Source organism: Lagopus muta, chromosome 1, assembly GCF_023343835.1.
Source record: "Lagopus muta isolate bLagMut1 chromosome 1, bLagMut1 primary, whole genome shotgun sequence".
Taxonomy (NCBI): domain Eukaryota; kingdom Metazoa; phylum Chordata; class Aves; order Galliformes; family Phasianidae; genus Lagopus; species Lagopus muta.
In genome coordinates this window covers 135,830,198-135,842,642 of record NC_064433.1, presented here as the reverse complement: position 1 = coordinate 135,842,642, position 12,445 = coordinate 135,830,198, and the positions used below count along the sequence as shown (strand labels likewise).

The 12,445-nt window shown below is 45.6% G+C and overlaps 1 protein-coding gene across 3 annotated transcripts; it reads left to right on the top strand.

Annotated features, from left to right (window-relative positions):
• Nucleotides 1-1,004: 1,004 nt before the first annotated feature.
• Nucleotides 1,005-12,245, top strand: CHAMP1 (chromosome alignment maintaining phosphoprotein 1). Of its 3 annotated transcripts, none has more exons than XM_048962452.1 (3): nucleotides 1,005-1,136; nucleotides 1,585-1,685; nucleotides 8,522-12,245. In XM_048962452.1, exon 3 carries the CDS (start codon nucleotides 8,581-8,583, stop codon nucleotides 11,425-11,427), a length of 2,847 nt encoding a protein of 948 aa, XP_048818409.1. In that variant the 5' UTR covers nucleotides 1,005-1,136; nucleotides 1,585-1,685; nucleotides 8,522-8,580; the 3' UTR covers nucleotides 11,428-12,245. The 3 variants fall into 3 exon arrangements, with proteins under 3 accessions (XP_048818409.1, XP_048818395.1, XP_048818405.1); XM_048962438.1 differs by having other exon boundaries at nucleotides 1,585-1,700; nucleotides 8,522-12,244; XM_048962448.1 differs by lacking the exon at nucleotides 1,005-1,136 and adding an exon at nucleotides 1,290-1,433 and having other exon boundaries at nucleotides 1,585-1,700; nucleotides 8,522-12,244.
• Nucleotides 12,246-12,445: the final 200 nt, after the last annotated feature.

The following is a 12,445-nucleotide window of genomic DNA, read 5'->3' as shown; positions in this document are numbered from 1 at the left end:
TCAGGAGATTTTAAAAGGAAAAAAAGGTACTACAGGGTTTACTTTCTGGACAGGACTTCTTACCTCAGCTGCTATTCTATGATTCTATTAAATATTTATATTAAAATGCTGGCAAAATAAATAACAAAGTGGTTTTGGAAGGGGGAGAACTAAACACAGCTACACAAATACTGTGAATCATAGAATCACTGAGGTTGGAAAAGACCTTAAAGATCACGGAGTCCAACCACAAGCTAACCATCCTACTCTAACTCTAACAACCCTTCTCTAAATCATGTCCCTGAGCACCACATCCAAACGGCTTTTAAACACATCCAGGGATGGTGACTCAACCACCTCCCTGGGGAGCCAATTCCAGTGCTTAACAATCCTTTCTGTAAAGAAGTGTTTCCTGACAGAAAGCTGTATTTCACTGGCCAAACAAAGCTTCACCTAGCGCTGTTTTAGCAAGACAAGAGTAGGTTTCACACAGAAGTGCCTTTCTGAGCATTGTTGAGGACAGCGGAACACAGACGGGCTGAGCGGGTGTCCCAGCACGACAGCTGACATGGGACATCTGCCTGCTGGCTTGAAGAAGGGTACCGAATTGACAAAGGGAACGCGACTTTTCCGAATTAAACACAATCTTTGCAGGCGTCACTGTAAACGAGAGATTCGACCCTTAATACAATTTAGATCTGTAATTTAATATAACACGGCAAGATGCGGACCGGAGAAACCCCGCACGCCGTCCCGCAGGTGACCGCCCCACTGGCGCCTCAGCAGCCTCCCGCCTCCTCAGCGGCCCCTCCACGGGCCGAGCGGCGCCGCTCCGCCTCACGGCGGCACCACGTGACCGGCGCCGCGCACCGCCCGCCCGTCACGGCGAGGGAAGGCGGGAGGCCGCGAGGGGCGGGGCCACGAGCGGAGCCGGCGCTTCCGGTTGGGTGGCTGGCGGGCCCGGGGGGGCGGTGAGGAGGCCGCCATTCGGCCGCGCGCCTCCTCCCGGCGCCCCCCCACGTCCCCCCGCCCCCTCCTCCTCCTGCTATTCCTCCTCCCCGCCCCTCGCACGGCCTGAGCCCGCCAGCGCCGCCGGCCCGGCCCGGCCCGCCGCCTCCTTCCCTGGGCTGTGCCCGGCCGCTGGAGGTGCTTCGGCGGTGAGTGCGGTCGGAGGGGCGGCCCTCCCCGGCGCCGAGCGGGCTCCTCTGCTCCCGGGCGGCGGGCCGGGGCCTTCCCCTCCGCCGGGGCCGCCTCGGGGCCGCCGGGCGGGGGGCCGCGGGGTTCGGGTGGGGGCGAGGCAGGGGGGCGGCGATGCGCCGGGCCACCGACGCTGCTGCTGCTGCTGCCGCCGCCGCCGCCGCCCGGAGACCTCGGGGCGGGAGCGGAGTGTCGGGAAATGCCGCCGGGGAGGTCGGAACCGGCCTCGTGCCGAGCCGGGCCCCGCGGGGAGGGAGGTACGGAGCTGGGAGCCGGCACTGCAGGGAACGGGAGGAGCTGGGGCGCGGGCCGTGCTGAGCCGTTCGTGTCGGGGAGGTGGAGATCCGGACTTCATTCTTCTCTTCCCTGAGCCGTCCTCACGTCGCATTTTGTTTCGGTGTAATGCAGGTGGAGTTCTTAGCCCGAGGTCATCGCGGGAAGGGTATGGTACGGCGTGGTTGTGTGCGCTGGTTGATCCCGTGGTGCTTCATCGGCTCAGCTCTGCAGAAGTACGTTATTTTGAGGTCAGTTTTGGAAACTAGCAGTGCTTTATTGCCTAATACAGAGGCAGTCTGCCCTGTCGGAATTATGTGAAATGCTAATTTCTTATCTTAGTCTTGATGTAGGTATGTCATAGAAACATAAAATGGCCTGGGTTGAAAAGGACCACAGTGATCATCTAGTTTCAACCCCCTGCTATGTGCACAGTTGCCAGCTACCAGACCAGGCTGTCCAGAGCCACATCCAGCCTGGCCTTGAATGCCTCCAGGGTTGGCGCATCCACAGTGTGGATGTCAGATACTTTGTACTTCGGGTTGCCCTTAGGTCTTGTATTAGGATCTCATGTTGCTCTGTAGACTGTCCTTCTAGCAAAGACAGAAGGCCCATGAGGTAAAGTGCTACATCCTTCATGTTCTCCAAGCCATCTGCATTAAGCACTGATGTCACTGTTCAGTTTTCCTCTGAGTTGAACCTGGGACTGCATTGTGCAACAGCTCCCTTGCTGGACCAGGTGCCTGCTCTCCTAGCACATATCTTAGTGTTGGTGGCTAGTGAGGTCAGGGTGTTGGAGCCTCCATTCTGGATTGCTGGACCCAGCAATCACTGCTCATGGAGCACTGCACAAAGGGGGTGGCTGGTGGCGGGCAGCTTGGTACAGTCAGGTTCCTGTGGGCTATGTGGTTTAGCAAGAGCATGGTGCTGCCTCTTGTTCTCCATGTGTTGGCGCCGACTCTCACATCTCCTCTGTGTATTGCTGGGAAGCACCTGCTCTGCTTCACCACTGTGGGAGCTGAGCTTCTGTTTCTTTTTGGCCATCACACAGGTTCAGGTGTGTGAACACCAAGCATGGTGTTGCCACAAGACAGCTACCACCTAGTTCTTGGCACTGCAGGAATGTGTCACTTTCCCCTTTGGTTAAACACAGTGGCAGTCTGGTCTGTTCCTGCTGGTGGAAGTGATGGTGCAGCTGTATCCAGTTGTCTGGTGCTGGGTATTAACTTTACAGTCAACCATCTTTGTTGACAGATGATGTGGCTGAAGTGTTTGCCTGAGCTTTGCTAATGAAAGTGAAGAGCCATCTTTCTTATGCGGTGACAGGGTTTGTCACTGCAAAGCAAAGCTGTAACAAGTGGTAGCTTGGGAAAGTGGGAGGATTATCTGAGGAAGACATTTATAAGAGAGTAGGCTTACTTCGTCCTTTGCTTGGTGAACTGATAGAATGGTGTTGTGCACTTGTGTGAGAGGTTGCTGGAAACCATTTCTTCATGCTAGTATGTTGTTCATTTTTCAAGATTGTGTGGATGACAGCACTATTTTTAAGTCCTACTGGATATGGAGAAAACAATGTGGATATAGGGAATCATATAAAATATGACTTTCTTTTGAGGGCCTTTGAAGCTGCACTCCTGATGTGCTTTGTACATCCTCATTCTCTGCTTGTCTCTCATTAGGATCAATTCTTTATCAAGAGGAAGAGAAGTATATCTTCTTCTGTCACTGAGAACCAGGTTGGACTGGTTTTGAAGGATGATACAACAGTTTGCTTGTTGCCATATTCTGAAATTCTACGTGTCCTGTTAAAAACAACCTGTAATTTTCTGTGTTCACAGGCAATGTAATCTTTAGCTTTGAGCCTTTCCTTGCTTCACTCTGGCACTGCCTCATGACAATCACAGCTTATCTTCTGTACAGATGCATTAAGTTTTGCAACAGAGTACAAAATGTTTATTAAACAGTTGTGTAGCTATGGAATTGAAATGGGATTGAGAAGTGGAGACATTTTGTTAGTTGCCAGTGTCATTGTGTTTGCCTACTGCTGGGCCAATGTTTGCTGGTACACAGGGTCTCCTGCAGATTTCTTTTATGCCACTGGGAGGTTTGTGAGAGGTGTTGGGATGAATGGTTAATCCTGTACTGGGATCCTGACAAACAGTGAGATGCTGAATCTTGGAACTGAGTCTGAAGTGGCCGTAAGTCCTGCTGGGGAAGAATCTGGAGATCTGTTTGCTTTCTGCATTAGTTTGGACTGTTCCTGTTGCTCAGCTTAACACAAGCTGAGTCCCTTCATCAGATTTTCACTTGAGTCCTGGGTTTTGATCTGTATCCCTACAGGCCAGCAAAAACCTGTGGTCGAGTTAAGAGCTGAGCTGGTGCCAGCACTGTTGCCATGCTTGATACCTGTGGGTATGGTGAGCTTGTAGACAGGAGCACTTTGCTGTTCAGATTCACTGGAAATCTTAATGTCTCAGGAAAAATTTGAAGAAGCCTTGGCTGCCCTTAGCTGAAGTACTATCACAAACTCCAGAAACGTAGTAGAGGCTTCTTTTATTGTCAGTACTTGGTCTTGAAGCAGAACATGTGGACAGGGCAAGTGTAAATGCAGGGCTTCAACCTTCTGCTTCACTTGTAATGTGTTCTTACATAGTTAATTGGTTCTGTTTGGTTATATCTGCATTTGTGGTTTGTTTTGTCCTGCAAAATGAGGAAAGCAGGAGGAGATGCAGCAATAGCAATTAAGTAATCCAGAGCACTGTGTAGCTGCAAAGTGGCACGAAGCCTCAGCTCCAGTCACTGTAGCATGGTGTGTCCTGCAGCTGTGGGCTGGGACCTGACAGAGCATTTAGAAAAACTGCACAGCAGTTATTTGTACTTGTGCAGACAGCAGCTCTTCTTTAATCTTAGGGATCTTCAGCAGGTCTGAAAGAAACTCCCACATCCATGTCATGTCTGTTGTTTTTTGTGGGATCTTGTTTGTCATGCATGCTTGATCTTCATCCTGAGATTCACACTTCTTCAGAAGGGACTTCCAGATGATCAGAGCAATGTTTGAGCTTACTATTTGGTCAAATGCACATGGGGCACTTTGCTGGGTCCTTACCCTTTTTATGGACAGGAATTGGAGCAGTGTAGAGGTAGGTTCCTTTGAGTTTTGCTTTGAAGCATTTATGCAGAAGCAGCATGGTCCACCTTGTTTAGCATTGTCTCAAAGATGCTGCTGAGCAAATGTTGTGCTACATCACAGTTCATGCAGGTCCCAAGCCATGGAAACTTGGTTATTGACCACATGGTTGCTAGCCTGGCTGGCTTGGGGCTGTTTGGAAAACAGTGACTTGCTGTTCTTCAAACTGCACCCAACTATGCAAGGCAGCATCTAAGGCACATTCCAGTCTAAAATACGGTCTGCTTGAAGGCAAAGAGAATTACAAATCATGCAATTATCCATGTGACAAAGCTGAGTGTAGCTGACTGGGGGCTGCAGCACCTCTCCTACAAAGAAAGACTAAGAAAGCTGGAGTTATTTAGCCTGGAGAAGAGACATCATTGTTGCCTTCCATACTTAAAAGAGGGCCTGCAGGAGCATTGGAGAGGGCCTCTTTATCAGGGTGCATAGCAGGGGGGTAAGACATGAGAGTTTTAAACTAAAGGAGGGTAGATTTGTCATGTCAATCATGTCTTGCTCAGGGACATGATTTAGTGGAGGGTTGTTAGGGTAGTATGGTTAGGTTGTGGTTGAACTCAGTGATCTTTAAGGTCTTTTCCAACCCGAGTGGTTCTGTGATACTATCATTTAGATTAGATGCAAGGAGGAAATTCCTTACCATGAGTGTGGTAAGGCACTGGCACAGGCTGTCCGGAGAATCTGTGGATGCTCCTTCCTGGAGGTGTTGAAGACCAGGTTGGATGGCAGCTTGGAACCAGGGTGGTCTCTAAGGTCCCTTCCAACCCAAATCATTCTGTGACTAAGATAGAGGAGGGCAATAATCGGATATGTGGAAGCAGTGGCATTTTGAGCTCAAAGGGAGAAGTGAGTAAGGATGTTAACAAGAAAGTCTTACAGACTGGCTGTTCAGATACATGCTCAGTGAACCTGCTTAATTTAAATGGCAGTACAAGTTAATAGTAGCTCAGCACCATGCACATTTGTTACTGGTCTCAGAATAGCTACTTTAAAACTAGAGTTACTGTTCTGTATAGTCATTGCCTAAGATGTGGCAGTACTGAGGATCTCTTGCTGAGTAGTACACCTAAATTAAGTAGAGATGTCAGCAGAAGAGGCACTTCTGTAGTGACTGCCAGCTACGGTGTGCTGAAGTAATAAAAATCAATCATGGTGAGTGCAAGAGAAAGTAACCCAAACTCTTTAATGTTACTCATATATTAAAGCCCTGAATGTCAACCCTTTAATATCTGGAGATGAGAATGAGGAAGTGCCTGTAAGTTTTCCACTTCTAGAATTGCTTCCTGGTCAGATAAACTTAGCAGCAACTGGGACAGCTTGTGGAAGGGAGGCAGGGACTTCTTCTCATGTTGTATTTGAAAGAAAATGGAAATGTTCATTGTGAAGTAAGACAGGTCCAAATAAAGGCAGAGGATGGAGTCTGGGTGAAGAGTTAAGAGATGAAAGTAACCGACAGCTCCTGAAATTGCAACATGCAGGTTCTGTGTGAAGGAGAGGAAAATCACAAAAAAGGTAGAAGAGATTGTGTGGAAAACTGTATTGTATACTGTGGTATTTTTCAGCTGGAAAATACTTTTTTTTTCCTCTCTTTTTTTTTTTTTTTTTTTTTTTTTTTTTGTTCTCCATAGGGGGGAAACAAACAAACAAACACAACAAAAATGGATAATTCAGATTTATTGACAATTTGTATTCTCTTACAGGTCTGAAAATGTGATTAGTGCAGTGTGTTGTTGTTGTCCTGATTATGTTTTGCTGAGATTGGGTTAAAACACATTTGTTTCCTATAGCGCCATGTGATCAGTCTGTTGGTTTTGACTTTCAAAATTTCCTTCTCACCCATTGCTGCAAATCTCTCAGCCGAAAAAAGAAAGAGAACCTGAATTCCTGAGGAATTCTGGATCTGTTGGAGCATTAGGACAAGGCTTGCTATGGGTTTTTCCACTTGGCGAGTTGTTTGCTATTGCACAGATACAGACCGTTGTGTGGTTCCTCAGAGTGCTGGAACATTGAACTGGAAGGAGTTCTTGTATAATTTACAATAATTGTAGAGCCATGCAGTTACTTCTTGTGTAGATGCACATTGTTCTCATACCTCATCCATGTAAAGCATGATTCATCTTCAGGCTCTGTCTGTGGACTCACCGTGCTTCTCGACTGGAACACGTGCTTGTTTTGGAAAGCTCCCTGTTCCTGTACTTAATGTAAAGCACATAGATACAGCACGTGCAAAGTCATCGTTCCATGAACCACCACACCAGTGAACCTTTGTTTCCTATGAATGTGTGCCTTCTGACCTTCAGCCAGCTCCTTACTGGTTTTTTTTTTTTGCTGTGCCCATGCCATCCTTCATCAGTACTGCTAGCTTGCTTTTCCTTCTGTCCCTCATTATAACCAGAGTCAGACACGGCTTGTTCTGCAGGTTTTAAGACCGGTTGCATACTGGCCATGTTCTAATTATAAGCTGAACAGAACCAGTAACAGTTAAGTGAAATCTTCAGCCTTTACCTCTGTGGTTACATTTCCTTAGCCTTCTGCTACTCAGTTTCTGTTTTCCACAAAACTTGTAGAAATGTAACCTGCTTTTATCTTGCTCTGCCCAATTTGATTGGTATTCACTGAAGGGCAATGTTTTTGTGTAAGTCTCATTTCCATAAGAAACCAGAGCTTAAAAATAATGCTGTAGGAGTAAATTGAGAAAACTTGCATTGGCTACATATTTTTTGACTAGTTATTAATCTATAAATACACTCAAGCAGGAAAAATAATGTTAAATTGACACACAAACTTTAGATACATCTGGATGTATGTCTTACAAATTAGGTTGATGTGGTAGCATGGAAAAAAAAATCAAGTGTGCAATTCACATAAGTACTGAGAAATGTCCAAATATTCCTTTTCAGCAGTGGTAACATCCATGTCTAGGTGGAAGTGGCTTAGACATCATTCAGACTTCATTTTCTATGTATTGTGGTAGGTAATTGGGGTAGCTTCTGATGGAGATGATGGAATACAGCAAAATTATTATAAATGCTTTGCATTCTTGATGCAGCATTTCTGTGTTTTTGTTGGTTTTTATGAGGTCTTACAGAAACAATAATTCTGAGACGTTGCCATCCTGCACCAAAACAAACAAAACATCTTGTAATATATGAGGAATGGCACACAGATTGGATAAAAGTCACTGCTGTTTGGTTTTTGAGATAGCACTGTTGATGTTATTAGGGCAACAAGATGAAACAATGGAAAAATTGTTCTTACAATAGATAAAGTTTTTATGAGCAGTGGCTTTTATTTTTTCATGTAATTAGTGAAAGGAAAATAGTGTTTAATGGAAGAAGGCAGAGCATAGGATTTAGGCTTCTGTTATCTTACTGAATTTTTTTTTGTTTGTTTTATCAAAAACATTTAATTTGTTCCAGAATTTTATGATGGAGAATGCAGTTTTGAAATGGCTTGTTTTTACTGGCACTGTTTCAAAGTACTTTCTGATTTCAGTTTACATGCATAACATAAACGAAAACACTCCACGTCTTGGAAGAAAGGACAACTGAGAAAGCAAGTCATGTTTCTCAAATGGAATGTGAACTTAACTCTTCATTGCCTGGATTCTTTTCTTAGAATTTACTTATGTATTTTTTACATTGTTAGGAAGGCCTGCTGTTAGATAAAGCTTTGTTTTTTCAAGTTCTACTGATGCAAGCTGACTTGGAAAAACCAGAGTGGCCTATATTTGCATTTGTTTATGAAGTAGTTAGTACCCATGCAAAACTTATGCTTCTGAAAATGATGGGAGGGAGGGGGGGAACATAGAGTTATTTGACAAAACTAAAATGAACACTGAGAGCTAACTGTACAGATTTTTTTTCCCCCCCCCCTTTGTTTCAGGAACTCTGAAGCTTGCTCTTTGTAAGGTGAAGTGCTGTGAAGACTATTAACGTAGAAAAATGGACATGTTGCAGATACTGCGTAAAACCACAGAACGCTTGGAGTGTGATCACTGCAACTTCAGAGGAACGGACTATGAAAACATACAGATTCACATGGGCACCATACACCCAGAGTATTGTGATGAAATGGATGCTGCTGGTTTGGGGAAACTTATCTTTTATCAAAAAAGTGCAAAACTGTTCCACTGCCACAAATGTTTCTTTACCAGCAAGATGTATTGCAACGTGTATTATCACATCACGGCACAACATGCAGCACCAGAGAAATGGAATGAGGAGCGGAAAGGACAGGTAGAAGGAGGTTCAGATTCCTCCAAAAAGAATGGTGCTGTGGAGCCCCAGAAATCTACCCCTTCCCCTGAGTCTCTCAAACCTGCTCTTTCTCCTGAAGTCCCCAAATCTGAATCCAAGCTTCAGAAATCATCAGTGTCCCCGGAGTCCCAGAAGTCAGCTCAGACTTCTTCCTCTGAGCCGGAGAAGCCAGCCCAGATCATGTCCCCAGATTCAGAGAAGTCAGTTCAGGCTGTGTCTCCAGATCTGGAGAAATTAGTCTCAGCTGTGTCCTCAGACTCAGAAAGGTCATCCCCTGATGCGTCCCCCGACCCACAGAAACAATCCCCTGATGCATCCCCTGACCCACAGAAGCCAGCCCCTGCGGGGTCCCCAGACCCACAGAAACCGGCCGTGGCTGCGTCTCCAGAGCCCCGTCGCCATTCCCCTGCTGTGTCACCAGAGCCCCGTCGCCATTCCCCAGCAATGTCTCCAGAGCCCCGTCGTCATTCCCCTGCTGTATCACCTGAGCCCCGTCGCCATTCTCCAGCCGTGTCTCCAGAGCCCCGTAGATACTCCCCGGGTGTGTCACCAGAGCCAAAGAAACCTACTCCAGCTGTATCCCCTGAACCACGAAGGTATTCCCCGGCTGTGTCTCCGGAGCCTCGGAGGCATGCTTCTCAAATGCGTAGGCCTGCTTCTGCTTCTTCTCCTGAAACCCGGAGGCCCGCTCCTGCAGTTTCACCAGAGTCGTGGAGACCTGGTCCCACCGTTTCCCCTGAACCCTGGAGATCTGCGCCTCATGAAATGCAGAAGTCTTCCACGGTTTCTCCCTGGGCTCCAAAGGCTTCCATAGAGTCTCGAAGGTCTGCCCCCGAGTCCCGAAGGTCTGGCCCTGTTGCATCACCAGAGTCTAGGAGGCTCGTATCTGACTCGTGGAAATCGACGTCTTTTTCTGAATCCCAGAAGTCCACTCTTGTTTCTACTGAGCCATGGAAACCCATCTCATCTGTTTACCCAGAAGGCTGGAAACCTGTTCTGTCCCCTGATACGTGGAAGCATTCTTCCCCTGTTTCTGCTGAGCTTCGGAAATCCAGTCACGCTGTTTCCTCTGACTCTTGGAAGCCTTCTTTCTTTCCTGAGGTCCGTAAACCTGCTTCCTCGGTGTCTCCTGAATCTTGGAAACTCTCTGAGTCCCGGAAATCTATGTTCTTTTCTGAAACTCAGAAGTCCACTTCTGCTGCTTCCTTTGAGGTTCAGAAACGATCCCATTTCCCTGAGCCTCGTAAAAGAGCTCTGTTCCCAGAGTCACGTAAATCTAATCCTGCTGTTTCTCCCGATGTCCAGAAACGCGCTGTCTTTTCTGAGACCCAAAATAAGGTGTCTGCTTCTCTTGCTTCTACTGAAGGCCAAAAACATGCCTTATGTTCGGAGGTGCAGAAGTCAGCTCTTGTTTCTCCTGAGGTCCAGAAGCATGCCCTGTTTTCTGAAGCCCAAAAACTTGCTCCCATTTCCCCTGAAGTTCAGGACCATGCTTCCTTTTTGGAGTCTCAGAAATCAACTTCTCCTGAAATTCAGAAGCACAGCCTCTTCAATGAGGCCCATAAACAGGCTCATTCTGTCTCTCCAGACACACAGAAACAAGCTCTTTTTCCTGACTCCCAGAAATCTGCTGTATCCCCTGATATTCAAAAGCAAGCTGTATTTTCTGAGATGCAGAAACCTGCTGCTTCTATGTCCTCTGATGTCCAGAGACATAGTGAAACTACTGTACCTTCTGAAATCCCAAGAAACATCCTGTTTTCTGAGTCCCACAAATGTGTTCCAGGTTTTTCCTCTGAGCCCCAGACACCCAGTGAGTCTGGTGAGAGTGACTTTCTTTCTCACAGTTTAGATGATCAGAAACCACTGGATGACTTATTCTCACCAGATGAACAATCCATATTAGCCAAAGAATCACCCGAAGACATGTTATACTCATGCCCCAAAAAGAAGCCCAGGAAGGAAAACCAGGACAATTCAGATTCTGAACTGAATAGCAGTGAGTGTGGAAAAGCAGAGATGGACTCGATGGAGATGAAGGAGCGAGAATCCAACAGTGACCAAGAGCAGTATGATATGGAATCCTCTGATTACAGCATAGAGAGCAAAATAGGTGCAACTACTCCCAGTCAGCCGCAGTGCGTTCTTCAATTTACCGAAGAGAAAGAGGCTTTCATTTCTGAGGAAGAAATAGCAAAGTATATGAAGCGTGGCAAGGGGAAATATTACTGCAAAATTTGTTGCTGTCGTGCGATGAAAAAAGGTGCCGTCTTGCATCATTTAGTCAACAAGCATAACGTGCAGAGCCCGTACAAATGTAAGATATGTGGCAAGGCTTTTCTCTTGGAGTCCCTTCTTAAAAACCATGTTGCTGCTCATGGTCAAAGTTTGTTGAAGTGTCCGCGTTGTAATTTTGAATCAAATTTTCCCCGAGGCTTTAAGAAACACTTAACCCATTGCCAAAGCCGTCATAATGATGATACACCTAAAAAACACTTGGACAGCCTTGAACCACTTGAAGAACAAATTTAACTCGTATTTTTCCTTGTGTTAGAAAAGCTGAATTTACAACAGTGTTCAGAAGTGTTGCTGTATGTTATCCGAGTAGTTTAGCTGATCTGACAAGTCAGAAGATGCATGGTTTGTTGTACTATGTTTAACTTGTCTTATAGATGTTTTACTGAAATTATTTACTTTTCAAAGTCATTTTAAATACATGTCCATGTCTTTTTATTACCCATCAGTAGAGTCATATTTTTTTGGATGTACTATGTTTTTGAAACCAAAATGGATGCAAACTAGTTTTGTAAAGATTTGTAAAACATACAGGCAATTAAGGACTGGAGTGGCAAGCAACCCATGTATTTCTGTGAAGAATGAGCTTGGTTTTTTGCATTTGTTAGATGTCTTATTTTTAAAAATGTTTTTATCAAATTTTTAAGATGAAATTTCTTACCAAATTAAAAGTGAATGAGCCAGGCACGAGAAACTACCAACCAACCCTTCTGGAATAACTTGGCCCTGAGGTTGTAATTGAGTGTATAGTCATTTGTTGGAAATTTCTTGCACTCAATTCTCTGTCTTTCTTGTCTCAGTTTTAGAAGCATTGAGGTACTTATTTTGTGATTATGTATTTTGGCCATGTGTTAAGCATGAACTAATATACATTAAATTGATGGATTAAGTCAGATTACGTATAGCTCAACATTTTCTCTTGATAATTCAGATGTTTGTAATGTCAGGAAAAAATACATTTCTTGTATCTGGTGAAATGTTATGCTTTAATCTTTTAACAATAAAAGAAAGCACCCCAACCTGGCATTGGCCATTTCTCTTTTCCTCCAAATCAAGAGCAGAACTTTTCATGTTCAACGTATTGTCTTTGGCAACAAAAGATGCAAAATCACCCTAGAGTTCGGCTCTGCGTACTTCACGTAAGCACTCCATAATTCAGCAGGAGCATGGGTTATAAATGCAGGTAGTACAAAGAAGGTTTCATTTTCCCTAGGCTGAATCGTGGGTGGGCTGAAGCAGTTGTTCATGTCAGTGT